The sequence below is a fragment of the Papio anubis genome, chromosome 4 (genome assembly GCF_008728515.1).
Source record: "Papio anubis isolate 15944 chromosome 4, Panubis1.0, whole genome shotgun sequence".
Lineage (NCBI taxonomy): Eukaryota > Metazoa > Chordata > Mammalia > Primates > Cercopithecidae > Papio > Papio anubis.
The window spans coordinates 120,429,244-120,452,636 of record NC_044979.1 but is presented as its reverse complement, the minus strand read 5'-3'; the positions used below and the strand labels follow the sequence as shown (position 1 = coordinate 120,452,636).

The window sequence follows — 23,393 nt, the reverse complement described above, 5'->3', positions numbered from 1 at the left end:
TGGACAGGTGCGTGAAGGGGCTGGGTTTGAGTTTTGACACCAGCATTCTGGCTGCCAGGGGTCATGGGGGCAGTGGTAGAGGGCAGCAGAGTTGGCACAGCATGGCCGGTTTGGAAGCGGTTTCAGGAGCCCCCGAATGGGAGATGATTGTGTGCTGCCCGAGGATGAAGAAAGAGGGGATTTGAGCGTGTTGCCGAGGAGGGGCAGCTGCGTTTTGCCAGCACTTGAATTTTACCAGGGCTGTGAGGTGACAGAGAGTGTGTGGAGGGTGACTTGGATTTTGTCTCGAGTGCCTGGGAGGAGGGTGTCTAGAGAACGGTCGTGTTGAAGGAGAAGGTGCTGAGAGCACCTTAGACATTCTGAATGAAGATCTTTGTAGAGTCAAGCTGAGAGCCAGGGGCAGCCCTCAAGGATCGGCCTGTCTGCCCTGCTGCAGTCCATGGCGGGGATGGCGTGGGGCTCCGTGGGACCCTGCCTGCCTCTCTGGGCCTTTGTGGAGGATGTACAGCCATCTCTGCTGGTACTGCCCCTTGCCCTCATTGGCCTCTGTCAGGATGGGGTTCTGGTGCTTCCTGTCTCAGCACCCCGTCTTCCGGGGAGCTCCGTTCATTTCCTGGGATCTTCCTTGCTTCTAGAAACTTCTGAGAGTTTTCTTTGTGGTCTGACATCTTCAGTCTTCCGCAGCCCAGATAATCACCTTGCTCCAGGTGGCCGCTGTTTCTTACGGAGGGGAGAGGGTACAGTGGCCCTGGCGCCTGTGGTTAGCTGCCTCGCCAGCTTCCCACCCCGGCTTCCCCTCTGACTTCTCACTTTTTGTCATATTCATTGATGCTGAATGATGCCTGTCCCAGGGTTTGTTCGACTTCGTTCTTTGAAGCGTGACCCCTTGTACTTAGCTCCTGTACTTAGTTAAGTCTAGTGGGAGAGCTGTTTTTCTTTTGGGAGCATCTCTTGGGAGCATCACAGTAGCCTTGGGGAGCGCCTGGGAATATAGAGTTGCAGTCGCATGGCGAAGGTGCCCGAGGGTGGGCTGGAAAGCCAGAAGGCCTGCCTCCCTGCCGGAGTAGTTGCCCAGGACCCTTGAACCTCGAGTTCTGGCTGAACTTGCCCATATGTGCCCCAGGGCTGCCTGCGCTAAGTCCCCGGGGTGGAGGGGCAGTCTTGCTCTGTGGGACAGCAGAGCCCTCTCCCTACAGGGTCACAGGCACTATTCCTTGGGCCAGACTTTTCTCACTGGTGTCCTCTCAGATAAGTAGTTTTGTTTCTCACTTTCAGGTGGATTAAAAAAAAATATGGTTATCAATTTAGAATCACCAAAGATTTATTTTGTGAAGTGAGGCCATTCGCTGAGCGCTTACTGTGTGCAGATGCTGATGAGCTCCTCCTTTGTTATCAGTGCCCTCGGAGGGAGGTGGTGTGGGTTACCCTCGCTTCCTAGGTGAGGAAACCAAGGCACAGCGGGGCGGTAACTTGGCCCACCGCAGCAGGTGGGAAGTGGCCATGGAGCAGGCTGCTGGGTACCGGGGAGCATGGAGCATGGTGCACGCTGCAGAGGAACTTCCTGGGGGCTGCCATGCAACCCAAAGGGAGCTGGGGTGCAGGCAGGGTATGGGCAGAGGAGACACTTGGAAGGGGCAAGAAGGCCTAACACACAGGAGAGCCGACGGGTGAGCCGATTCTGTATGGAGAAGCAACCCAGGCTTTTGAGAGTGCAAGGGCCACGCATGTGTTCTAGACAAACGCAAATGGGCCACAGCACAGGCACAGAGAAGAAGGACCCGCACCTCGCCACACCAGCTCTGCAGTTCCTGCCACCATCACTGACATCCCTAAATCTCAGCACCCCTCTCTATAGTCACTCTCCCTTCTATTGTGAGCCCCTTTCGTGGGGATTTTTTGTCTTTAGGTGATGCCCCTTAGTCTTGCCTTAGGCGATGTCTCTGAGCCACTTTAAAGTCAACACAGGACTTTTTAAAAATGCTCAAAACAACCCAATAAAGAGAATAAGCTTTTGTGGACACTGAAACATCAGATTATCTCTTCGGGGTGAAGTCACTGGCTAGAAGCTGTGGACTGGAATGTCCTGAAAGTGGCACTGGCCACCCCTTTTATCCATCTCCTCCTGTACGACAACAGCCAGACCTTTCAGTTGGATGCCTTGCCAAGGCTGAAGCTGTTATGGGAAGAGTGGGATTTGTTCACAGTAAAAATAAACTTTCTGGCATGTCATCAAACCATTATAGGAACGGCTTTCCTGTATTTCACAGCACTGATTCCCTTCATGCCATGTGAGTTCTCATAATTTTAAATCCATGCATCATTTGCTGGTCTATGTGGGATAGCTAGCTGGATCTTCCTTTAAAAATAGGGAAAGTTGGTAAAAGAGAAAAAGTAAAGTGGTCACAAAGTGTGTTTCTGTAGTGGCATATCTCTCAGGGAAGCTGACGGATTGTTGATTTTGTGAAATCGTAAAAATGGTCAAAAAAAATTACTTGAAGACACAGCCTGTGATGGGGGTTTCTGAGGTGTGTTTAAACATGGGGAGGGACTGGAAATGCTGAGTGAAGATAATGTGAGGTTTGCTCCCTTCTCCTTGAAGGTAGGAGGCTGTGGACAGGGTCGCGTGGCCTCAGGAAGGGTGGAGGAGGCTGTGTGCCCAGGAGTGTCCTGGAGGTGTGGGCCAGAAGTTACTCTACAGAGGGGAGGCGCCGGGCACTTGGCATTTGCTTTGACTTTGAACTTGATGTCTCTGCTGTTCACAGTTGCTTCTGATTCGTCATACTGTGCGTGTGTTGCATAGTTGTATGACAAGTGGGTTGTGCATTTTTCTGAGGAGGGAACAGATGCCCCTGGAGAAGTGCCAGGAAAGTAGAGGTGGTGCGTGGATTCAGCGTGTGTTTCTAAGGTGTGTTTCTAATGTGGACGCAGTCTTTGGGAGGACAGATACGTGAAGCTATAATTTCAAATTAATTCGGTATCAACAACCTTTTTATATAAATAAACATCCATTGCAGAATTCAGGTGAGAACACACAAAGCCTTTTCTTGTATTTTCATTTGATTAGATTAATGCTCATTTCAAGGACACTGACAAACACTTGTCCTCATGAAAACGCTCCTGTGCAGAAAACCTTTCACACATTAGGTATTCACTGATCAAACGGATGAGGTATTTGGAGCTGATGCCATGTCAGGCCCTGAGTGCTGCCTGAGATGAGCACGCACCCAAGACAACAGAACCTCTGCACCCCCGTCCCCCCCGGGATGCCTAATGAAGAAGAGAATTGATACCAGATACGCTTTGGGTCTGAGAATGACAACTTGTAATTTTTTAAAGTTTTCCTTTTAGTAAAATACATGTAACATAAAATTTACCATATTAACTGTTTTTTCAGGGTATGGGTCAGTAGTATTAATGCACACTCACAATGGTTGTACAATCTCCAGAACTTTCTCATCTTGTGAAACTGAAATTCTGTCCCCAATAAATAGCAACTCCCCATTCCCCTCCCCTTAGTCCCTTGCAGCCACGATTCTACTTTCTATGGGTTTGAATATGCTACCTCCCTCACTGTGTGAAATCACACAGTGTCTCTGGTGTTGTGACTGGCATGTTCGACTCTGCATAATGTCTTCGGGGTTCAGCCTGTTGTAGCCTGTGTCAGAATGTGCTTCCTTTTTCATGGCCTAGTAGTGGTCCATGGTATGGATATGCCACATTTTGTTCATCCATTCATCCATCTGTTGATCCTTGGGTTGCCTCTACTTGTTGGCTATTGTGAAGGATGCCACTGTGAACGTGGGCATGCGAGTGACCCCTAGAAGCCCTGTGTCCCGCTTTCTGGGTGTATCACCACAGTGGTAAGATTGGGTCATGTGGGGAATGGCAGCTTTTAACAGGCACTTATCCCTGCCTTCCAGGCGCCTTCAGGAGGAAGACCAGCAATTTAGAACCTCGTCTCTGCCGGCCATCCCGAATCCTTTTCCTGAACTCTGTGGCCCTGGGAGCCCCCCTGTGCTCACGCCGGGTTCTTTACCTCCGAGCCAGGCCGCCGCAAAGCAGGTGAGTGTGCCCCTGGCTGGGGCCCAGGCTTAGGGATATGCCAGATTATTGGGATCTGCACAGATGTGCCAGATTATTACTTTGGGAAGAAGGGCGGGAAGTCCTGGGATCTTCTCTCTCCGTTCTTTTCTTGTTGTCCGATGAGGCTGATACAGTTTGGATGTTGTCCTCTCCAAATCTCCTGTGGAATTGTAATCCCCAGTTTTGGAGGCAGGGCCTGGTGGGAGGTGATTGGATCTTGTGGGTAGATCCCTCATGGCTTGCTGCTGTCCTCACGATAGTGAGTTCTCACGAGATCTGGTTGTTTAAAAGTACGTAGCATCTCCTCCCCTTACTCCCACTCCTGCAGTTCCTGCTTTGCCTTCCGGCATGATTGTAAGCTCCTAAGTCCCCCCCGGAAGCCGAGCACATGCCCGCACCATGCTTCCTGTGCAGGCTGCAGAATCATGAACCAATTAAACCTCTTTTCATTATTGATCTAAACTCCATGTATCTGTATATTTTAGAAAAAGTCTCATAAAAATGGCAAATAATAACAATGATTTGATGTTTAAAGATGAATCTTAGTTCTTTGAAAAAGTTTCACCACTGGCTCAATAATAGATGTGAAAATGCTGGGCTCACCCGGACAGCTGGGTGTCCGTACATGGGAGTTGAAGAGTTTCTGTCTTGTAGTCCTGACTTTGAATATGATCTGCTGAAAGCAGAAAAGTTTCCACTGGACCCACAGGGCAATAGCCCCCTTTTTGAACTTGTAGTTTCTATTTAAAGTAGATCCATGAAGTAGATAGGACACAACCATTGTCCCCATGTGAGGAAACTGAGGCACAGAGAGTTTCAGTAACGTGTCCAAGGTCAAACAGCCAGCAAGTCAGCTTAGCAGAGAAACCGCCAGAGAAAAGGGTTGAAAGTTCCTCCCCACCAGTTGGCAGGGCTGTGGGCTGGGATGGGCTGCAGCCTCTGGAGGAAGACCCCTAGGGGTGGAGGTGATCATGAGAACCGCAGCATCTGATCTTTATGGAGTGAGGGATTTCTGTGTGCCAGGCCTTGTTGTAAGTGGTGGATATGTTTATTTTTTGTTTATTTGTATGTTCATTTCCTCCTCATGCCATCCCATGTGAATTAAGTACACATAAGTACACATATTCCCTCTGTTCCACAGTTGAGGGAAGGGAGGCCCCTATAAGCAGCTGAGCTGAGTGTGGCTGGGACCTGATGGTGCGGCTGAGTGTGACCCGGCCTCAGGATCGGAGCCTGTGATTGTAGCCACTATGCTGATCGGCTTCCCGGGACCTTGACTTTCCTTCTGCTAAATGCATGTTGTTTAGAAGTTATTTTGCCCTTCTACTTGAATCGTCTCTTCTCCCTACTTGCTCTCACTTCCCTACCTTTGCTGTTCTCAAGTGGGACAGACCAGTCATCCCTTTCTCTGCAAATCTGCCTGTCCCGTGCCATGCAAGGTCTGCCCTCTTGAGAGATAGACCTTTCTTCTGTTACCCGCTGGCTCCCAAGTACGGGTCCCGTTCTGACCTCAGGCCCCCAGAGCAGGCTGCATTATGGCACTATCAAAACTTAGAAGGTGAGGTAAGTGTCCCTCATCTGGGAGCCAGCACTGGCTGGGCTTGTGCACTTTGTCACATGTCTAAAGTGCATCTGGGATGTCTACCTCGCCGGTGACCTTCTGCTTCAAATAAGGATCCAGACAAGCTGTCTGTGGGTTTTGTCACTGAGGTTGTTTACAGAGCTACCCATTCTAAAATAAGACCATGAAAATATTATCTGGCTCTCTCAGCCTTTGGCAAGAAAACTGGCCTCCACCCCCAGGGATTGTCCAAATTTGTAAGCAGAACAAGGAAACCAGGGAATTTTGCCTGCTGATGTTTTTCTTGGGATCAGAGCTAGTTCCCCATGAGAACGTGGCATTGGTGTCTGTGTCACTAGTGTCCTCAAGCCCACAGAAATAAGAGCAGGAAGGATGTTTCTCACTCAGAACTACTTGTAGAAAGTCCTTGTTCTTTGTTCTTTTTTTTTTTTTTTTCCGACTTGCTTGAAGGGACATTTCTTTATCTGTACTTGGTGTTGACTTCTGATCTCATGAAAAGTGTGTTTTCCCGATGCAGTGGGTAGCAAGTGCTAGACAACCTCCAGCCACTTCCCAGGGCTTTGGATCTAGGATCACGATGGGGGACGGTGCTGGGCAAAGAGCTTTGGCTCCATTCCTTGCCCCTTGCTTGAGAAAAGAAAAATCTAATGTTCTTATTCCCTTCATTCAAGTCAAAGGAAGTAATGCTGAGACCAAAGTCTAGTCAAGGATTCTGAAGTAGACAAATTGACAAAGTGGACCCAATACATAAAGTAACTTCACTCACGGGTAAGAACTCAGTTAACACAGAAAAAGAAGAAAGCATAAGGAAATCTATGGAAGGTAATGGGATAATGAGGTTATTGGAAACTTCCTCATTCATGTCATTTTGTTCACTATTAAATAGCAGATTCATGAAGGAGGGAACAGGGGAGGAAAAAGTAGAGATATTTAAACTTCCATAAGAAAGGAAAAATCATTCTTGCCCAAGCTTTGTAGCCAAAGCCTTCTGAAATTCCCACACAGGCATTAGTACCTTTCTTCTGCCTCTCTCATTTATTTATTTATTTATTTTTTGAGACAGAGTCTTGCTCTGTTGCCCAGGCTGGAGTACAGTGGTGCAGTCTCGGCCCACTGCAAGCTCCGCCTCCCAGGTTCACGCCATTCTTCTGCCTCAACCTCCCAAGTAGCTGGGACTACAGGCGCCCGCCACCATACTCGGCTAATTTTTTGTATTTTTAGTAAAGACGGGATTTCACCATGTTAGCCAGGATGGTCTCGATCTCCTGACCTCATGATCCGCCCACCTCGGCCTCCCAAAGTGCTGGGATTACAGGAGTGAGCCACCGCTCCCGGCCCTGCCTCTCTCCTTTTTAAGTGACTCCTTGGTAGCTCTGTAGTGCGATAAGAGAGATCAGATGCTGGTGTCCAGAGACCCCAGGTCTGAGAGCAAGCAACTGCCATGACATGGACCTGGCGCTCCTCACAGCATGCTGAGCCCCCTGGCCCGCATGCTGGGACAGGGCGGGAGAGTGGCAGTGGTCTCACTGCAGCATTTATGGGCCCTCACGGGTCTGAGTTCCACCTGCAGCTCTGGTGTGGCTCCTTTCTAGACATGTAAGATACAAGCTCAGTGCCCTGTAAAGGCTGCAGGCCACAGGACTTAATGAAAGGAAGGAGGGGAGGGAAAATTCTGCATGGGAGCAGTCGTGGGTAGAGAAGAGCCCTCAGCCTCCTATTCAGCAGCATGAGATTCCTCCAATGCCACCTCCCTCTGAGCTCTCTCCCTTCACTCAACATGAGCCCCTACAACGGCCGGGGCTTTTGCCAGACCCTGAGACTAAGAGGTTGGCCGCAAAGTGGGCCCTGCTCTCGTGAGCTTAGCATGATGGTGACAGAGTGAAGAGCTATCTGAGAGGAAGCAGGATGGAGTAGTTGGTGGTCTAGGACTTGACAGGCATGTGCCAAAAAGAAAGCAGCCATTACTCTATCTAGAAGGACAAGGAGGTCTTCCCCAGCTGCCTTGCGTCTTCTCTCTGGGGATCCCAGAGCATGCAGCAGCCCCAGGCAGGCTTACCAAGTTCTTCCACGATGACTGCACCCTGGCTTTGTGACCCTGCATTGGCCAGGTTCTTCCTGAGTGCTGTGCCAAGTTTGCTAAAGGTACCCATGGGGCTTGCCTGAGTCATCTGGGTTGGCGGGTATAGCTGAGTTGCAAACCTGTGATCCTCCAGCTGGGGGAGACTTACAGCAGCGCAAAGGGGGCTACTTCTGATCGGAGATCCACGTGCTGGGACGTCGCCATCCAACAACCCACTTGTTCCTTCCTGCCTTGCTGTCCTTCACCTGCCCTGGATTCAACCTCCTCACCCTGCCCAGGCTCTGCTTCCTCTTCTGGGTCTGGGGTCCTGCCCAGGTGCTTCTACAGGAGCAGTGCAGGGTCGGTCTCACCTCCCTGGTCCTGCCCAGGCTTATTGATACCCCTACCTGGGGTGGCACCCGCCCTGCAGCTGCTCAGCATTGGGCCGGGGGAGCTCTGAGAGCAGTTTGCCCAACGTGCTATGGGTTCCACACCTGGGTAGGTCAGACCCTTGATGGAAGCACGGAAATCTGGAGCTGGTAAACCCAGACACCTCCACCCACCTCTGCCACTGGCTCATGGGCCCTCACTGGTGTTTGGGTGGTCATAAATAGTGTGAGATGTTTTGGAGTTGTCTGTCTAGACTTCTTGGGCTTTCTGTTTTATTTTGTTGTTGATGATGAATTTTAAAAGAGCAATGTTTTGGCTTGTTTGGTAATACTTAAGCCAGAGTCTGTTGGTCTTGCGTTTACCTGAGGTTGTACTCTATGGCTTCACCATTAAAGTGAGAGAGCACACAGACCTATTCCCTCATGGAACAGCAGACATCCTCCTTTGCTCCAGGAGAGTGTATAGAGGAACCATACTGTATGGTTTTACATAGTGTCTGTTAGAGGTGACAGCAGTCCTCCTTGTCACCAGTGAGTGACTTTCGTCAGAAGATACAGCTTCTGGGGTGATCATTCCATCATTTATTAAATGGCATGTAATTTTATTCAGTGATTTGATTTATTTAAGTTTAATAATATCTCCTCATTGACTTACCAAAACTACAAATATATAAGAATTCCTCTCTGAGTGTTTAATTTCTTTCCTCCAGAAGGTGGTGAAATTAAATTAGTCAGTGTTCAGGAAACTGGATATTTGTGGTAAGAATCAACAGGGCATTTTTAACTGCTTTATATGACTCATTTGAAAAGACAGGCTGTTGTGGGTAAGGGTGATTGATACAGCAAAGACTTGTGAGCCCTGAGGCCAAGCACCATGCCCCTGTCGAAGAGGCTGGGCCCATGGTCTAGTTGGTGCCACTGGGCCTCTATGGTGAGGCTCCCTTTGCTCTTGGTGCCCTGGCAGACGCAGGCCGCGGTGGTCCTCCTTTGCGTCAGACCCACTGGGGCCTTCTGAGTTGAGGAAGCGCCAGGCAATGTGCCTGGAGCTGGCCTCGGGTGTCAAGAGGGAGGGGCACCACAGGAGGACATGATCCGAGACCTGGGGCTTGGGCCAGGTGCCAGACAATTCTGGGTAAATACCAGAGCTGTCCCCCCTGCCCCCCCGACACACACTGTAGAGGACCCTGACAGGCGGGCTGGCCCCCCGCCATGGCCTGGTGACTGTCTCCCTCTGCCACACCTCTTTAAGGTCATGGGAGAGGAGAGAAAGGTGAGTGAGGTGCCATGTTCCTCTGGTGGGTGCTGGGTGACGTTCGGAAGGCTCTGAGAGGCTGAGGGGAGCCATGTGTGTAGGTACATTTGACTGTTCAGGCTGGTGGGTGCGACACCCTGTAGGGGGGTTGTCCTAAAGGCCTTCTCGGTTCCTGCATTCTGATCCTGGCTGTTTGCTGTGTGAGGAGGGACTCAGCTCAGCGACGTCAGAAGTCAGGGCGGAAGTAGCTCCTCAAGGCAAGACTGAGCATCAGTGCCCACGCTGGGGAGGAGGGGCCCTGTGTCCACAGCCGTCACCCACCAGTTGAGCGTGACCAGCAGGAGCACAGGACCAGTGTCCCCAGAAAATTGGATGCTTTGAGAGAAATCAGAATTGCCACTGAAAACCTGAACTCTCCACATTTTGCACATTTCATTGTTCTGTAAGCACAGTGTGGGCTGAAGCAGACACCCTGGCAGGCAGGTCCTGACCTGCTGGGTTCGGCTGTGGGGTCCTGTGAGGTGACTCCTGTGGTGTCTGCATTGTCTCCCTGTGCCTGGCACGCCAGGGACACTCCCTGATGGGCACTGGATCCAGCGTCCACTAAGGGCTCAGCAAGCTGGGATGATGGCCTGAATCTAAAAAGGATTACATTAAATAGGCTTTCAAAATGACGTCTGCACATGCAGCTACAAAAGTGTCACCAAGAGGATGGCAGCTGCAGCCACTGCTGCTTCTGAGAGAAGGGCTCAGTCACTTAGACACGTGGCTCCAGTCAGAAGTCCAGTGTGACCTCTCCTTAGTGGCTGGCTTGACCATTCTGCTCTGACAGAAATAGGTTTTCTAGAAGCTAGTGGCTTTGTTGTGTTCTGTCTTGGATGCCATTGTCCCTCTGAGAAGGACCCTAGTCACATGGTGCTCATCCCAAGCGGAGGGACCCGATGGTGAGAGGCTGTGGCAGGAGGCAAAGGAGAAAATGGGAAGTGGTTAAGGATCATTTGGGGCACTTGTGGTTATTTCCTACAGCACACACGTGGGAGGGACGCCTCCTATGCTCTGGGTCCAGAGGCTGGAACAAGGGGCAGAGAGGTACAGGGAGGTGCAACTCACTCCTTGTGGGGGAAGGTCCCTTCACCTGTCAGCATTCACAGGGAGGGGGCTGCCTGGGGTCCCACTTCCTGTCACTGGAATGTCCCAGCAGCATCTCACTCTGCAGCAGGGGTGGCCTCGCCCTTCCCAGGCTGTGCTGGCTGTATCTCCACGTCAGCCCTGAGGACGCACCCTGGGCCCTCTTCCCTGTCATCCTCACCCGTGGAGCAGGGACAGCCAGTAGGCCTTTGAAAGCAATGTTTTAAGTCAAGGCATAACTGAAAATATAATGAGTCAACAGATGAATATATGTTATGGAAGAGAATTTGCAAAATTGGTAAAGGTTGAAGTAGATTCCCTTGAGCCTAGCTCAGGTGTCTGTAAGAGCATCACCAGAAAGCATAAGGAATAGCTTCTCTGCATTCCAGATGGACAAGGAAGAGGCTTCAGTTGAATCAGATGATGTTAGACCAAGACTTACATTTAGGTTTTAAGAGATTCTATCAGGTAGATCTTAATTTTCCTGTTTTTTAGCATCTATTGGTTGCTGGGTACTACACATTTAATTTTCACAGCATTTCCACATGCTGTAAGGGAGAGACTGTTTTCATATGGTGAAACCAAGGTCCTGAAGCTCCACAAGGTGAAATACTTTGGCTGGAGTCACACAGCCAACTAGAGGTACAGGCAGGAAATGTACTCAATCTAGATGAGCCCAAAGCCTTAGTCTTCTTCCTGCCCCCCCACAGACCCCCGAGGTCAGCACCCTGCTGAGTTTGGAGAAGACACTCTGAGTCTGTGCAGCCTCCTGCCTGGGGCTGAAGCATCACCTCCCAAATGCAGCACACACTGGCATTTGCTGCTGAAAGGAGATGCAATTGTGCAAGCAGTGGAGGAGCTTAGCGCCCAATTCTGAATAGCCCTTCATTCCTTGGAGGTATTGGGAGCCTTTTATTTCACTTATCAGGGAGCCTCGGTTTCCTGATTGTGCCTTGCACATCCTGAGTAACGACCATTGGAGAGGAAGACCTCTCTGAGAAGGAGGCCCAGGGGCTTTTAAAGACAGCACCTCCACTGCCAGGAAGCTGCCCCTCCTGCCATGCACCAGCCTGGGACTGCCAGGGGCTTGGTCTTTGAGAAGGACAAAGGACCTGGGCATGGGGCCAGACTCCAACTCCACAGCATCGCAGGTAATGACAGTAGTAACACCAGCTGCTGAGATGTGGGGAGTCCTTCTCCTGGCAAGCGTGGGACACTGTGCTTCACCTGCTCTTCAGGATGCCTTTGACTGCAAGAAACAAAACCAAACCCGTCTGGTCTCTATTGTAACGAGAGTTGCTTTTGCAGAACAGGATGTCTAGGGCAGGAGACAGCAGCCACCACAGCCTTGTCCTGTGTCACGGCACTTGTCCTCTCTCCACAGCTGCAGCTGGTAAGACCAGAGTTGGGCTTGTCACCCAGAAGCAGCTGTTCCATATACGGGTGGGTAAGCCAGGTATGCAGAAATGTGAAGTGGTGGCAAGGGCAACCTAGGCAACGTGTGGGGTGCACTGACCCCACAGGTGCCAGTGAGTTGGTTGTGGTTCATGATGCCGAGAACAGATTCACATGTTGAAGAAGCAGAAACCAAGAGCAGGCAGAGAACTGACTCCTACAGTAAATGTGCAGAGGTGCTGAGACAAGAGGGCGGGGAGTCCCCAGGGGCACCATAGAGAGGAGTGCCGGTGAAGAAAAAGTACAGTAATGCTATTAGGAACTTGTTTGTTTATGAACTTAAGACAAGCTCGGTGCACACTTTGGGGTGGCTTTGATAGTCCAAACTTTCTTTCAGCCAATAAAGATTCTCGTGCAGCTACATAATGAGTTGTTAGAGCACATTTTTCCATTTGTTATTCAACCACAATTAGTCACATAGTTTAACCCTGTTAGTAATAGCACATGAATCTTGTTTTAATTCCAATCAGTTCTTCTCCCTCTGCTTAATTTTAAAAATTAATTTTCTGGAACCACAGTAATCACTTTGGATAGGGGTTTGTGCATACAATTATTTACTGATGGTCAAAATTAGGTCTCCTGAGGCTTTAACTGCATGCAATGTGTTAGACCATCTTTGATGAGCAAAACTAGCCCTGGCCTCCAAGTGCAGGTGGTCTCACAGAATGTGTTGCATGGAGAGAATGCTGCCTCCTGCAAATGTGCGTCTGCAGCTGGGCCTATCCCGAGCAGTTTGCTCGTGGGTTTTGCTGAGGATGGACTTCCTCCATCCTTTAGCCCCTTCCACCCTCTGGCAAGCCTTGTTACTCTTAGCACCGCCACAGTCTGCCCGTGTCACCTTTTCTGGTGCCTTTGGAGATCAGAAGACATTAGGGCCTGAGCCTAACTGCAGTTTACACTGAGTGCTGGGGACCCTGAGGGGTGCTGGCTGCAGTGAGTTGGGTCTGCAGCCCCCGGGGCCTTGGCCCTGGCAGGATGGATAAGATGCTGCCATCACAGGATGGTCCCTCATGGGTTCACCCATGCAAGAGTCAGCATGCAGTGCACTTCAACTCATCCCGCCATTTTCAAGTTAAAATCTTCTGTCCTCAGCCCCCCTCACACCTGCATCTCTAACTCCTTTCCTTCTGCTACTGCGTGGCTCCTGTCTCCCAGCGGAAGCCTCCTGCCTGTAACCATTTCCCTTCTGCACCGAGAGGCTGTGGTGTGGAAGGGGAGCTCCTGCCCATGGTGTTTGGAAGGTGCTGGGGCAGAACCCACCTCCAGCGCTGATGCGTGGCAGCATCTCTGGAAACTTCCATTTCCTGCTCTGTCTGAGGAGGTGGGCCCTGCTGACATCTCTGTGTGTTGGAGCTCGGGACGGTCAGATCTGCACCATGGCTACTTCCCCTCTTGCCGTGTGAACGTGGCAGGACGTCCACCCCACCCCACTTCCTGCATGAACATGGCTTGATGACTGTGCCCTACCTCCCTTCCTGCATGAATGCAGCACCACGGCTGCGCCCCCCACTTCTGTGGACGTGGCACGATGGCTGCACCCCTACTTCCCATTTGAATGCGGCACCACAGTTGCACCTTCCCGCCACTTCCTCTGGACGAGGCACGATGGCTGCACCCCCCACTTCCCACGTGAACATGGCACCGCAGCTGTGCTTCCCATGCCCCTTTACTGCATGAACGCGGCACCACAACTGCGCCCCCCACACCTCTTTACTGCATGAACACGGCACCGCTACTGTGGCCCACCCCCTTGCCATGTGATCACTGCCTTCATCCTCACGACCTCAAGTAGAGCAGGAGCAACCACAAGACGTGTGCTCCTAAGGAACCTGAGGCCCAGGGAGGATGAAGTCATCTTCCAAGGTCATTGACAAATACATCACAAAAAGTGGGTTTAGACTCAGTACCCGAGCTTCAAGTTGTCTTCTCAGTGTGCCACAGCAGTGCCCCAAATGACAGAAATGCATTTCACTGTGCCTAAGTGAACACTCATATGTCATTCAATTACTTCTGAGGGGATGTGTGAACCCCCGAAACCGTGCAAGCAAAACCCACACACGTAGCAGATCCCATTGCATTGCTCACCATCATTTTTGTCCTCCAGCGTGGACACCACTGAAGGATGGATGTTCTAACCTCATGGTCCTGTGATGCACTTGTCTAGGTGAGGTGCTACCCTGGACAGGCTCTAGACAGAGATGAGTGTGCTGTCCTGTCTGCCTTCCAAGACTCGGGCTAGCCGGAGACAGAGATGTGGGCACACACACATTATTGCACAGCTGCTTAGCTCAGCATTGGAGATAGATGCAGGACCCAGAGTGACCTGGGAGCAGCCCCGCGTCCAGCCTTGGCGGGTTCGGGGGGCCTCAGTGGCTGTGGGTATTGCATTTGAGCCAAGGCTTTAACAGCAGGGTGGCCCAGACGTGTTTTTTTCCAAGGGGGGCTTGGCTAGGCTCTCTCAGCTCTGGCTTTCTTGGTTTCAGTGTTCCTCTGACGTTGCTGAGGTGACTGAGATCTCTCCACATTTTTTACCTCTCGTTTTCTAGAATTCCAGTTACGTGAGTTGTCCCGAGGAGGGGAAAAACCATGCAGGTTCAGTAAGTTTGGGAAATTTGGCATCCTCTATCGTTTTCTTGGCAATTCTACATTTCCTGTTTGGTTTTAGAGGCTCTGAAAAATCTTACAGAAAAAGAAAACTTACCTATTCACTTAAGCTAAGCTAGAGCATCTGAAACATCTGTGATCACAGAAGTGCTTTAGAGTCAGCACCGTAAACTTTACACAGAACCCACTTTGGGAAAGGGTGCTACCTTGCCCATGATTGTTTTTTAAAATGGAGAATGTCGTCCTCACTTTTTCAACTTCTCTGGCAGCTTTGCTAAAGCTGAGGTCTCTCACAGCTCTCTAGGGACCACAGCCCCTGCAGCCTGAGAATAATCCCGAAGCCCCGACGTGACGGCACCTGCATGTTCCCGTGTTTGCATCTGAGCAAGTGATGTAATTGCAGCGAGGCAGTCGTGACCTGGAGCAGACCAGTTGTTTGGCTAAATATGAGACAGGAAATCAGTGCGGGAATCTCATGTGAAATCCCAACTACTAGTGTTTCTCTGGACTACAAATATCTTTTAAAATATAAACCTCTAAATTTGAGGGGCCTAAAACAGATCTTTTATTGTAGCGTTGAATACCTCTTCATATCTGTAGCTGTCAAGAGCATTGGAAATGTGAGCACTTAAATTATCTATGTCTTTCACAGGAAGAATCACCACAGTTTTGCCAAAAATCTAAGTCTGTGCCTTGCCCACATGTGGCCATCTACGTGAGGCTCCTGTGGACTCAAAGGCAAGGGCGGTGTGCAGTCATCGGTTATTGGTGGCCATCAGTGCTTTCACAGAGACTGCCTATTTTTGCTAGCAACAGGAAATAACTTACCTTGGCAAACTGATTTGCTAATTCTTGCTGTTGCTTTGACTCGAAATGTCATCAGGAAAAGGGGAACCACTAGACAATGCACTTTCCCCAAGTTACCTACCTGACAGTTTCTGCCATACATGCCTGCGAGCGAACAGCCTGCTGGTTTGTGTTTGGTTTTGAGTAGGAATCCACAGTTCACCCACTGGAGAAGGCTGTTACACTCACTGAACATGGACATCGGCGCTTTATTTATACTTGTGACCAGCCACGGAGGGACTTTTGTTTTCTTCTGCAATAGCCGCATGTGGCAGGTCCGCCCAGTTTAGGATAAAGTGTTCTAGAGTTTACACAGTCGAGAAGTGTTAGGCCTCCGGGTCTTGGCTGAGACCCAAGATGAGATGGGCCATCTAGGCCACTGCCTGGACAATGGCCATCTCTTTTCCTCTGTGTCTTTTCTGTTTTTCTTTCCTTAGGCTCTCGCCTCAGTCTCTTAACTGGCTGAAGGAAAAGTAGTTTGAGTAATAAAAATGTAAAAAAGAAAAAAAAAAAAGAATTAGTGGAGGAAACCAAGTGAGAGTGTTTTGAAAATCCAAAAAATTCACAAGAGAATTTGGTAAACATCCTCCCTCCACTGTTGGTGCCAAGTCTGGACATTTCTAGGAAAGAGAGCGCAGACGTAGTCCCTGTGTGGGAAGGTTTACAAATACATACCCTCTGCTGCTGATTTTTATTTTTTGGTCCCTGAGAGAACCAAATGCTAATGACTAACATGGTTTATCTTTTACTTTGCCCTAAAATAGCTTCTGCGCTGTCATCTTACAAGAGATTCTCTTGAATCAGGGCAGTAGTTTCTAGCCCTATTTATAGAACCCTGGCTTCTTCAGATTTATTTATATGAGGAAATCCCCGAAAAGATTTAAATGGGAACACCATGTACCGGCGCACATTCCTCTCTTTTTGTACACGGGTAGTGTTTCTGCTCACATAGTCCCTGGTCTCTCTGCGGAATCCTGGAAGGGAATGAGAGGCTGTGTTGCCGTGCCAGGAGCAGTGGGAACATCACAGACACTCGAGGAAGTGGGAAGCAATGTTGCTTTCTTCTTCATTTAACCTTAGAGCATAAGTGTGACTGCCCTTTTGACTCTGATCATTGAACTGACACAAAAACAGTATTGTAACAGTATTAAAAACAAAGTCAGCTCTTTCCATCTGCCCAGAGTTTGTTCCAGTTCCTCGCCCTCGGTATTTTATCAGGTTTTAGTAAAGGTGGATATAATTTTAGATATGTTTCCAGTTATTTACATCTCATAAGTATTTTCTGTGTATCTTAATGTGGTCTTCCTAAAAAACACTCATGATCGCTAATACCTATATTGATGAATACCAATTTGTGCCATATTTACCTACTTGGCAGTGGCCAGATATTTGCATTGTCGTCCAGTGTCTGTGCTATAAATGATGCTTCACTGGATGCCTGCAATGCAGCTGTGGCCACATTTTGAATGCTTTCCCATGGGTAGACCCTAGAAGTCAGATCCCTAGTAAAAGATTGTGGATGTTTTATAGCTCAGGATATGTGTCTGTTTTATATGTGGATGTTTTATAGCTCAGGATATCTATCTGCAAAGACCTACTTATGTTGATTACCACATCCAGGATAGAGTGAGTTTCAAGACTTCCGAGCCCTGACCCCATTCCTGGAGCCTTTCTCCACCTCTGCATTCTCCCTAACGAGAGAGTGGCCCAGAGGCGCCGCGTGGTAGCACACGGTGGCTTTGGAAGCCTGCCCTCCCCTAGCAGGGGTGGAACTCTGTGTCCCAGGTGGTCAGCAGCTGTTTGCAGGGACTCCAGGATTTGTGTCTTCAGAATACCACAGACACCTTAGCAAGCCCTCTAGCTTTTCCATGGCTATTTCTGGGTGCATAGTGATTGTATGACAAGTCAGGCCTGTATGGCCCTGCAGTGACAGGGATGGAGGAATAAGAGAGTCTAGTGGCATTTGCATAGGTTACCACATAGTCACCACATCGAGTCTCTGACCTTATGAACTTGGAGATCTCCAGCATGCGTTGTTCCCGTAGTTCCACATCCTGTCTTTCTCAGCTGTGCAGCACAGCTTACTCGCACTGCCTCCCTGGCACGGTCTCAAGTCCACAGGATCGCCCTGGGTTGGAGGATCAGAGTGACCGATAGCAAGCAAGGACCTCGGGTCTGCTTGTCTAAACCCCTCATATGCTTGCACATCTCACACTCTACACTCAGCCTGCGCCTGTCTCCTCAGGGATCCAACTTCCCCTACCAGGACACAGCCAGGAAATAACACCCTTACTGTCCTCTGTTCCTCTTTTATGCACATTCACTGATAGATTTTAGGCAGTTTCTACATGCAGGTACTGCCTGGGTGCTGGGGTCTGAGGCTGGCAGGGCAGACACAGCTTCGCCCTCTGGGAGCCCATAACCCAGTGGGAGAGACCAATGCTGATCACCTCATAGAGGCACATTATCGCAGACGGTTTCCAATATGCTGCCAGGACATTCCGTCATGTGGGGAGAGCTATCAGTGGGGCTGAAGGATGAGGAAACCTTAACTGTCTTGGAAGGCAGACAGTGTTCCAGAAAGAGGTAATGAGGACAGTTGAGGAAGGCACAGGCACCCTGGGTGATGGCCGAGATAGCATAGAGGAGGCAGCACCTAGGAAGGCGGGGCCTTAGGTGTCTCAGGAACAGATTGATATCCAGGGCAAAGGAGGTCTGCGGCAGACAAGGGAAAGCAGCTTTGCACTTTGCTTTGCCTGCTGCAGTGTGAAGGATGGACTGGGCTGGAGGAGGTGTGGGATGGCCAGTTGGGATGCAGGTGCAGGAGATGCTGACGTGTTGTCTGGACTAGGGCAATGGAGTGAAGTTGGACAACTGAGTGCATCTAAGCAGAATTGGTAAGATGTGATTTATTGATTTCTCGTAATTTTCATTGCTTTCTCGTAGTTTTCATGATCTGTAAGACAACTTGCAGTTCTGCGTTTCCTCTGTCTTGATATATATGTTCAACCTAATGCTCAGATCATTTCTAGATACCATTCTCCAATAAAAGGAGCCAGGGCTGCCTGGGAGATGCTTAAAGAGTGAAGGGGACCTGACATAAAGACACAGGAGCCAGCATGAAGGGCCAGGGGAATATAATAACTTACATGTGTGGAAACACCTGGCAGACACTCTTCCTAGGTGAGCCACACTGATGTCACCAAAAAAGGGTCAGGGCAGCATTATGTGCCTCCTGAGCTGCGGCACCCAGGGGGACACAGCATCTCTTTTTTGGGACACTTGCCCCAAACTGTAACTACAGCTAATCTCAAAGGGACGTCAGCTGAACCAGAACCAAGAGACATTCTAGAGAATGACCTCAGGGGCTTGGAGGTCATAGAAGACACCCACAGAAACAAAAGCCAAAAACAAAACCTAAATCTGAGGAACTAAAGAGCCAAGGCAGTCAAACACAGCTTGGGTCCTGGACTGAATCATGAACCAAGAACAACATTGTTCCCCCCTCCCTTTTCTAAAAAGGACAGGAGTCAGACACTTGGCTAAATTTGGATGAGGTCTGTAAATTAGCTAATGGTACTATATCAGTGTTAATTTCCTGATTTTGATCATTGTGCTGTAGTTATGAGAGTGCTCTTGTTTATAGGAAATACACACACAGCCATCTAGCAGGAAAGGGGCTAGATGTCTGCAACCCACTCTCCTAGATAGGTAGGGAAAGAGAATGGGAATTTAATAAAGCGAATGGGGTGAAATGTTAGTATTTGGAGAACCTAGATGAAGAATATATACAGAGAGTTTTTGTATTACTTTTTGCACATTTTTTGTAAAAATGCTAAACAAATTATTTCAAAATAAAATGCTAAACAATGAAAAATCCCTGCTTAGAATAAAAAATACGCCTCTTAACATGCACTGATGCTGCAGTGAGCTCTTTCTAGAGGAGAAACCTCATAGAAAACAGAACTGACCAGGTCATACCATAGTAATTCTCCCTATTGACCAGAACCTTGTCTTTGAAGGCCAGACCAAGGCAAGCTCTGCAGGGGTGCCCTTGCCTGGGACTCTGTGAGGCTCAGTAGCAGCCACTTGAAGGCAGGAGAACATTTATTGCCATCAACTAATCTGTCTCTGGTTCTTCACAACTCCTGGGATCCAGGCACGCTCTGAACTGGTGCCGCTGGCCACAGGAAACACATACAGAGCCACCTCCCTGAGACCCCACGGTGCTCTAGGCATCCCCAGGCATTCCCCACACTTCAGGAGAAGCTGGGGATATGCTGCTTCCTTCCTTCTTTCCAAAAGCCTGGAATACTCATAATTCTGTTGGCAGAACACACTGTGCAAAGGGGGTTGTCTCTTCCATGCTCGGCTTCCTTGTGTATAAACGTCATCCGAGGGCGGGGGATTCCTGAGCCTTCAGCCCTTGAGCCTCAGTATACTGTGAAAGGTTTCCGAGGAGACAGAACACAAAGGAATAAAGACTTCATGGTCTCAAGCACAGTGACAGCCTCATGGTGGCACTTCTAGCCAGATTTATATTAGTGTCTGTAATCACTTACAGTTCAAGAGGAAGATCTTGTCATTGTGTGCCCCTTCCAGCCTGCACTTTAGAGGCCCTTTTTTGAGCCACCAAATTTACTTGGGTAGGTTCTTCCTGTAACCACCTGGGGGATGGCAGGGATGGCTAGTCATGGACCCTGTGAACAGTGGTGAAGTGTGTGGAAGGAAAACCTAAGTGTCTTCCTGATGCATCGTTTCACCAGCCCGGGAAGGCCAGTGGCTGGAGTGGTCTCTGGCAATTTCCAAGGAGAGGAGTGTGGGAGGGCTCAGAGGGCTGGGAGGGCTCTTCCTGCCCAGGGAGGGTTGTGGCTTGGAATACATGCAGGCAGTTGTGCAGAGCCTAAGCTGCATGTGTGTACACACACCTGCATGTGTGTGCTGTTTCCTATGAGATGAAAATGTCAGACCTGAAATCCCTTCCCGAGTCCCCCGCTCTCTTGGCTGTCCCAGTTGCAGCGGGTGGGGCTGGCTGAGACAAACAGCTTTTAGTGCAGTAGCATCTGGAGGCTGTGGGAGATGAGTTGTACTCCTCTTGTGCAAGCCCTTGTGTATGCTGTGGCTGTTCCTGGCTTCATAGGCGGTGCTACAGCATGGCACAGACCCTTCCTGCTGTGGCTACCTCCTGCTGCCCCACCACACAGTCCTCCCTCAGAGCATGCACTGGGGCCCATGGCCTAGGGCTGATGGTGCCTAGGAAGATGGTGCCTGCCTGCTGCCCATGCCCAAGAGGATGCCTTGCCCCTCATCATACTGGGGCCAGCTGAAGACGGGCACGGAGGCCAGCAGCGGGGACTGTGAAGTGGGCCCTGGTATATTACACTCAGCAGTTGCACACCTCCTTTGTAACCAGTTACTTGAGAGGGAACAAAAATTACTCATTTTATTCTAGTAAGATTCTGGTAGGTACCAAGAGCATAACTAGGAACAGCTTTAGAAATGTGAATTCTGACCGCAGTGAATTGTGTTGTTGAGGGCAGGAATCCAAAGAAGACTGGGCCATTGGAGGATCAAGAGTGAATTATCTCCATGCTGGCAATTGTGAGTCAATCTAAACCTGGTATGCAGTAAGCCAAAGGATGAGGCAAACAAAATGAAGGGGATGGGTAAAAAGAAACATTTTGGTAGAAAAATCTGCAGTCTCAACGAAGTCTGTGTGGTGTCAGCTTTGACCAATCTCATGCTAAAGATTTTCAGGTGTTTGATCGGATAGCTTGGTAGCAAGCAGCAGAAGTCTCAGAATCCCTCTGCTCCCACTCTAGAATCACCTGGTCTCTGGACACATATCTGGTGCATGTGGCTTGTCTCTGTGTCTCTGGTGATGCTGTATGGCCATCTCCCTCAAAGGCATTGTTCTTTTATTAGCCATCAGGTCAGTGGCCCAAGTCCCTGGAAGGCATTCTCCTCTTATTCTGTATCCACTCCCTTTGGTGTAATTTAGAGTTCCCCTAATAAAGGGCAAGTTGCTTCTATAGAAACCAAAGTTGTTCCTATAGGTGAACAATTTTTATGCCATAGAATTGTCTCAGCCACTGAATCGGTGGAACCGTGATTTGGAACTAGAAATGCACATTATGTTCATCTAGGTTTTTGAAAATTTGAAATCCAAAATTCTACCTACAATTTCCAGAATAGATCAGAGCCCTTCCAAGTGGAGACAGTACATGGAAGCCTGAGATGAAGAGGTTAGAACAGCCTGAGTGGGACCCGTGGGGCTGGGCGTCCAGCGAGGGTCGTCAGCAGGGTCCAGCCCCACCGAGAGGGTGGGTTGGATGGAAACACAGAAGAGGCCATTTGGATTTGGTCTTTCAATGGTGACAGATTACCTTCTTCAAAAGAGTGGCTTTGATGTTATAAAGCTACTGTTTTGAAAACCACGTGGTTTGAGTTGAAGAATGGAAAGTGAAAGTTCTGTGCACTGAAGCATCTACTGAGAGATTCAAATGCATACAAGGTTAGAATCTTGTGAAAGTGGCATCATTGCTTAATTTAATGTGCTTCGACAGCTACAAACTATTTGAATGAGCAGTTGAATTAGGGCCTTATTGCACACTGTTATGGATTGAATTATGTCCCCCTCAAAATACATGAGTTGAAGTCCTAGCCCCAGTTCCCCAGAATGTAACTTTATGTGGAAATAATGTTGCAGATGTGATTCATCAAGATGAGGTCATACTGGAGTAGGCAATATTTACATTTGCAATATCCTAAATAAAGAGCTCTTATAACTCAGTAAGAAAAAGGTGTATCTCCTCTCTCTATCCCTTGATTTCTTTTTCTCCCAGGAGATTTTCCTACTCCCAGTTCATTCACTACTTTCATGAAAAAGACAGCTTTTTACTCCTTTTCTTCCCCCTTCTAACCTCTCACCTAGTATCCTAGCCTTGGGCTCAGTAGGCGGGACCTGCTCTCAATGAGAGCCACCTGCTGTGTCTACCACCCGTTTTATCCGTTCCCCATCAACACCCACCTGCCTGCCTTCCCACCCAAACAAGGGAACACATCCTTACATCTTCCTTCCCCATCAGCCTGCCTGCCTTCCCACCCAAACAAGGGAACACATCCTTACATCTTGCTAGGGCCACCACTCCATTCGCAGGTGCCCTCTGTATCTTCTCTAAGGCATTGAGTCTGCAGTCATTGCCTTTTCCTTCCTCCATGGACAGTTTCATCCTCATTCCAGAATCATTCCTGCCTGCATGCAGACAGCCACCTTGTCGCATTCCTCATCTAAGTGAAGCCTCCTGGCCAAGCCCACATTCCTCTCTGGCTGCTGCTTCATTTTATGCTGCTTTTCTGCAGACCCCTCAGGACCAGCTGCTTGACTCCGTGTCTCTACTTTTCTTCTCCTGGTTTCACCCCCGCCCACCCTAGTCGGCACTCTGTTCCACTAGCTGCCCGAAATGGGTCTCATCAAGGGACCTTGTGTCCTGCCTCTGGTCAAGACTAGTGGCCAGTGTGGGGTGGCATCTTTGGTGGCATCTCAGCAGCATTTGACACAGCTTTGATTCCTAGAAACTTGCTTCTCTAAGTGTTTTTGACCTCAGCTTTTGATCTCTTCATCTCTCTGCTCCTTCATCCCTTTGCTTTCTCCTGCTCTGCCAGGCTGCTGGGTTTTTGGAGGCCCACAAGCCTCTGTCCTCAGCCTACCCCACTCTAGTGGTCCTCTCTCTGAGAGACTGCATCTGGCCCCGTGCCATCAGATGCCATCTCTCTGCTCATGACCCAGATCTATAACCAGGACAAGTCACTGCTGAAAGGTACCCTCCTTGGGTCTCTCGTTGACATGTGAAATTTAACAAAAGAAAATATGTCACGAGGTCAGGAGATTGAGACCATCCTGGCTAACATGGTGAAACCCCATCTCTACTAAAAAAAAATACAAAAAACTAGCCGGGCGAGGTGGCGGGCACCTATAGTCCCAGCGACTCGGGA

At 49.4% G+C, this 23,393-nt stretch overlaps 1 protein-coding gene across 9 annotated transcripts in view; it reads left to right on the top strand.

Moving 5' to 3' along the window:
- Positions 1-23,393, top strand: part of GRB10 (growth factor receptor bound protein 10) — a 203,546-nt gene that overhangs the window by 120,737 nt on the left and 59,416 nt on the right. For all 9 annotated transcript variants that reach the window (XM_003895978.3, XM_009202943.2, XM_009202947.2 and 6 more), the window contains one exon: positions 3,921-4,062. In XM_003895978.3, the coding sequence (XP_003896027.1) occupies positions 3,921-4,062 (142 nt within the window). The remainder of the gene's footprint in view (positions 1-3,920; positions 4,063-23,393) is intronic.